The sequence below is a fragment of the Sinocyclocheilus anshuiensis genome, unplaced genomic scaffold (genome assembly GCF_001515605.1).
Source record: "Sinocyclocheilus anshuiensis isolate Anshui unplaced genomic scaffold, SAMN03320099.WGS_v1.1 scaffold843, whole genome shotgun sequence".
Classification (NCBI taxonomy): Eukaryota; Metazoa; Chordata; class Actinopteri; order Cypriniformes; family Cyprinidae; genus Sinocyclocheilus; species Sinocyclocheilus anshuiensis.
The window spans coordinates 635554-641065 of record NW_015547670.1 but is presented as its reverse complement, the minus strand read 5'-3'; the positions used below and the strand labels follow the sequence as shown (position 1 = coordinate 641065).

The following is a 5512-nucleotide window of genomic DNA, read 5'->3' as shown; positions in this document are numbered from 1 at the left end:
TGATTTGCAAAGATTCATTAAAAAACCTTATACTCACTTCTTCTGTTGGTGAAGCTGGATCACGAATGATTTGCGCAAACATAAACGCATTTAGGTAGATCACCTGGAGCGCACTGCCGGACCGCAATCGCGTGCAGTGTGAACACTCTGATCCGTTAACATGGGCGCGGTAAAAAAACGCACCACAGACGGAGTGTGTGAACCTGGCGTTACGTTTGCATGCCCGCCCGGTCTGTTCTGTTCTCGTGCTCCATTTAGGCGCGCTGCATTCTGATTGGTTCGGATAGCATACTGCGGGAGGTTGGGGGTCCGGAAAATCGTGCTATAAAGCAATTTAGAAATCGCGCAAGCTCAAATCGCGATTTTATGACGATTTCGATTAATCGCACAGCCCTAGTCTAAGGTAAGACGCCAGTCCAGTCTGTGCTGAAACACTACTGTCAATCAAACTATCGTGGGAGGGGCCTGTCTGTGTGACGTCACACAGACAGGCATCTGAGATTGGCTCGATTTGAGAAAGGGGTAAAGATTTAACGAGATTAAAAAAAACCACTGGGTGGATTTTATCATTATATGGTGGTTGTGTACACACACTGCTAACACACATTTTAGTTCAAACAACTTGTAAAAGTGCATGTAGCATCCGATGACCCCTTTAAATGCAAAAACGAATCAGAAACAGGAACAAACAAGATGCAATTATGAGACAGAGACACTGTAAGTGACATTCAAATGGCAAAAACACTCCACTGAAAGAAAAGAAAGAGGTATGTCACTCACTATTATGAATTTTGGCGAAAGCACAATTTGCCTTTACTTCGAAGAAAAAAGAAAGCAACAGTGGATACATTAATGCATCAGCAAAAAAGACACACAAAATAAAGATAAATGGATTTTCATCCAAAATAACAGTCATCTCCCTGACCACACACAAAGATATAGAATCCTCTTCCAACACATTATGAGCTTTCGAAGTGTAAAGCAATATTGATGCCAGTTCGTTCCCATCTGGCAGCCCAACACATGCTGTTATGAAAGCTTTTTTTCTTTTAAATCTTCATAATCATTCCTTAAAGTGCTGATCAGCTCAAGATGCAAGCAGAATAGAAGAAAAGACTCTGCTGCGATAGGGTTCAAAGGGTTTTTCTGTACAAAACAAGGTTACATTGTAAATTAGCGCAGTGTTGCAAATGTCAGATGCACAGCAGATGGGGGAGGCATGCGGGTCAGAAACAGAAGAATGATGTTCCTCTGCTGCCAAACCACTAGATGCAAATTAATTTAGGAGTCTGTGTGTTCATGACAGCAGGCTGAAATGCAAAAATCCTTCACTTCCAGGGGAACCGTTTAGTCTGATTAGGTCCTCTGTCTTGACAGTGTCTATTTCAATTAAAACACAACACGACACACTATTGTGTGCATAATAACAGTTGAGCATGTAAATAGTGTTCGTGATCCACCTGCTGCATGATATCATGCTGCTTTGATAAGCAAATTACCAGTCCGTTAAACAAAGCAGTTATTATAGTCTTTGGGTATTTCCCACATCAATGCTCCTATTAACTGCTCAGTACGGACATGTTATTCCTGGTTCAGATGTTTCCTTGTGGAAAATCAAACTTTCTTGGAGCGTCATCAATGACATGCTTCTGCAAATGTGAATGAATGGCATTTTGAATAAAATATAATGAATTTGTCTCTGTGAATTTTGAGATTTACAACAGACATCATAATGATTTCAATTGTGCAACCTGCACAGCCCATGTTATTGCCGTCCTTTTCAAGAAAGTTACCATGGAAACCATTGCCAAAATACCATAGTTACTCCAGTTAGTGTTGCTACAGTAAAACTGTTTACTTGATGAAATACGTGGATAAAAAACTGTGTAAAAATAACATATTTACTAGTTACTATTTTAGCAAAAACTACGGTAATTTTTTATGGATGATGTTCTGAAGAACAACTGGTGAGTTCAGTAAAGTATACAGCATGCATTCTTTTCTTGTCTATAATATCTATGCAAAAAGCAGTATGTCAAATCAGTATACAGTGTCCAAATACACATTATGACACACTATGCAAATATTTGGTGTACTGAGGCATCTTCTGAAGTGAAGCTTCTTGTCTCCTTGTAGGGATCCATCCATGTTACAGGGTTTAAGCTAACCTTGGGTTCTGTGGGAATGGATTTTGTCAGATTCAAAAGTTGAAAAATAAAAAAACACATATTAAAAAAAAAACAAAAAAAAAACAGAGAACTGTGAGCTGGGTGCCTTTTTTTTATTGCAAGAAAGTTGTTCCTCATGGTTACACTGCTGTTGTTTCCTAGTGGTATTTGTAGGCTACTTCATAGGTAATTTAGATTATCTATTTATAGAGCTTTATGAGGTGTTTAATGACTTTAACTTTAATTCAACATTCAATTCGTCAAATAACAAATTCAACTTTTTAAAGAAAGCATAATGTGGTATGTGATGACTCTACTTTGTATTAAAGTTTAAAGTGGAATTTAAATTGACTGTTTTAGGTGGTAGGTCTATTGAATGGTTTTATTGACGCATTCGATGGTTTAGTATTCGATTACTTTGATGTCGTATTTAATCATTTCAATGTTATATTTTTTCGAGTTAACCTACTTGGCACTCTTGGGGACGTTGGGCAGGGTCACGTGACTCAGCTGCTGGACGTTGGCTGGTTCGGCGCTGATCGCCTGGCGTTTGGTGCGCTGATGCTCCTGCAGCTCCGGGCGGCTCTGGACCTGTTGGGTAGCCGGGCGGATCACGGAGCGGTACTTATCCAGTTCGTTCTGCAGTTTCTGAATGAGTTCGTCTTTCTGATCCAATTCGAGCTCCAGTTCGTCAATGAGCGCGTCTCTCTGTCTCAGTTCTTCAATTTTCTCCTGTAGCGCGTACTGGAGGTCGCGTAAAGTCCCCATCATCATCCCTTCTGAACCGAATAAAACCTCCCAGAACTGCACTTTTAGTAACTTTACTGAGAGGACAGAAATACTATGCACTAAACCAGCTTCTATTCTACTCTAAAAATGACCTACAAAACTACAAAAACGAGAAGAACCTTTGGGGGAAACGGTCTCTCAGTGTATCCGTGTAAAAAAAGGAAAAGGAAAGAATCAGCGCTCAATTCCGCAGAAATCCTCACAGCTCTGACAGGAGCGTATCCGTGTGAGGCTGAGCGCGCGTCGCTCGTGGGCAGTGACGTGATGAATGAGTGGAGCTCGAGACTGCACGGAACGCTCGCGCGGGATTCCTGGACAGTCAGGATTGATCAAATGTCATAACTTGCCGTATGTGTCTACACAGATGTTGCCTTTAAAACTAACCCTATCTGAGAATTGTTCGTTGGAATAAAATGTTAGCCCTAGTCACCTCTAAAATTCACTGACATTGCTTAAATAGCTTGATTTATCTCCACTATGGAGAGCTTAGCTGGTAGAGATGCATCATGCTTGAGTTTGAATATACGGATGTTCAGCTCTGCACAGGTGGTAACCGTGCAACTTTTTAGACAAAAACTTTACAATAGTGTAGAACTAAATATCCATAATTTCTCGTTCTTTAGCAGTTTTTCTTGAAATTGGTTTCAAAAACCTAATTAAGAGCTAAGTTAAATTAGAATCCCTAAAACCTGGAGATATGAGGTCATAAAAATCAGAGAAATTCCAAATTTTAACACAAAACTCAACTATAATGAAGGCTTTTCTGGGTTTTAAGACAAGGTCGGGCAAGTTGTCACATAGGCTGTTTTATATGTTGGCATTTGAATAGAATGTATAAAATACCATTTCTCTTGGCCAAAGAATGGTTTGATATTTCTCTGCTATACCACCACAGACACCTTGTTGAAGACCCCTAGTTTTACTGTTTTCAAAAAGCCTATAGGTTATTTAATGGCAGGTTTCCATTGTGACAACTAAAAATAAAGGTTCTTTATTGGAATCTGTGGTCCAAAATATTTATTCTACGGCATCGCTGTGGACATTCACTTTTGTAACCTTTATTTTTAAGAGGTTGTGTTTTATTCTTGGACAGTAATGACTGGAAATGATCAAATGCCATAACTTGCCATATGTCTACACAGATATTGCCTTTAAAACTAAACCTATCTGAGAAATATTCATTCACTGGAATAAAATGTTAGCCCTAGTCACCTCTAATATTCACTGACATAGCTTGATTTATCTCCACTGTGGAGAGCTTAGCCGGTAGAGATGCATCATGCTTGAGTTTGTATTTAAGTTTATAAAAGGACATACGGCGCCCTCTGGTGGCAGACTATGAAAGACACACAGGAACAATAAAAAGATCCGAGGGCTAGTGATTTTTATACTAATAATAATAATAATAATAAAACCTTATTTATATAGCACCTTTCAAACATAAAATGCAACTATTTATAGAGACAAGCAGGACAAACAGAGGTGTTTAACTTCACAGCCCTGCATAAGAACAATGATATCTGTGTATGGATGCTATATAGGGCTATCTATTCTTAATATATAAATTAAGTGATAATAATACTCTCTGAAGAAACAGTGGACTATATCCAAGCACCATTGTGCATCTGATCTGTATGCCTTTTTTGGGCCTGCAATGTTCTCTTTGCAAGCTTTAGCTGATTAATAAACTAAAAACTGGTGAGGACAAAGCTTAAAGAGACACAAAGACAGTATGAGCAGGCGGGCATGAAACAAACCCTCATCTTTGCTATCTGAAACCGCTTGTGAAAAGATCCCAAAGGCCTACAAGAGCACCCAGATGTCTACCATTCATTGGATAGTTAAAGAAGTAAAAAATAACACACAAAGAACAATTCATCTAAACAATGCCTGAAAATAACAAATGAGGAATGCAAGATTCGTTCGTTCTGCTGCTCGTTTCCATCACTTTTTCACTGTCACTGTCCTTGAAAGGACCTCTCTCAGAAAAACAGGCTTTAAATTTCACCTCTATAAACTCTTCCTGCAGGGTTCTTCCTCTGTCGATCGATGGAAAGAGGATCTGTTGTAACATGACTAGTGTGGCTGCCCTTTTCCGCCACAGACTCACATCTGCCGCCATTTTGTCTCTTTGGGACCCTTACAAGTGCATCAGCTCTTTTTTTAGATGACACCAAGATCTCACTTTCAAATCTCGAGGAGACAAAGTCTCTACTATTCCTTAATTAAATAACACCGTTCACTGGGAATTCTCCTCTGAAAATACATGTTAATGTGTTAGTTCACCCAAAAATGAAAATTAGCTCATAAATTACTCACCCTCAATGCATCCTAGGTGTATATTCGTTTTGTTTTGATCTCTCCCCTGCGCTTCCGCGTTCGTCACTTCTGAGCGGCGCATGCGCAACGCCGACCTCACACGTCAGCCGCCCGGAACTGCTTCCGTTTACAACAGTGAACGCACGCTAGATTCAATTGATTATTATGTTTTAAATATGGTTATTTTTCTTACAAAAACACATCGATTCGCTACAGGAGGCCTTTGTTCACCCCCC

The 5512-nt window shown here is 39.5% G+C and overlaps 1 protein-coding gene across 3 annotated transcripts in view; it reads right to left on the bottom strand.

Moving 5' to 3' along the window:
* LOC107702750 (cGMP-dependent protein kinase 1-like) overlaps positions 1-5512 on the bottom strand; it is a 59517-nt gene that overhangs the window by 51613 nt on the left and 2392 nt on the right. The window contains exon 1 of one of the 3 annotated variants that reach the window (XM_016505160.1): positions 2638-3101. The exons of the other annotated variants lie outside the window; for them this stretch is intronic. Within the exon in view, the coding sequence (XP_016360646.1) occupies positions 2638-2942 (305 nt within the window). The 5' untranslated portion in view covers positions 2943-3101. Of the gene's footprint in view, positions 1-2637; positions 3102-5512 lie in introns of those variants that run through there. 3 annotated transcript variants of the gene reach the window in all.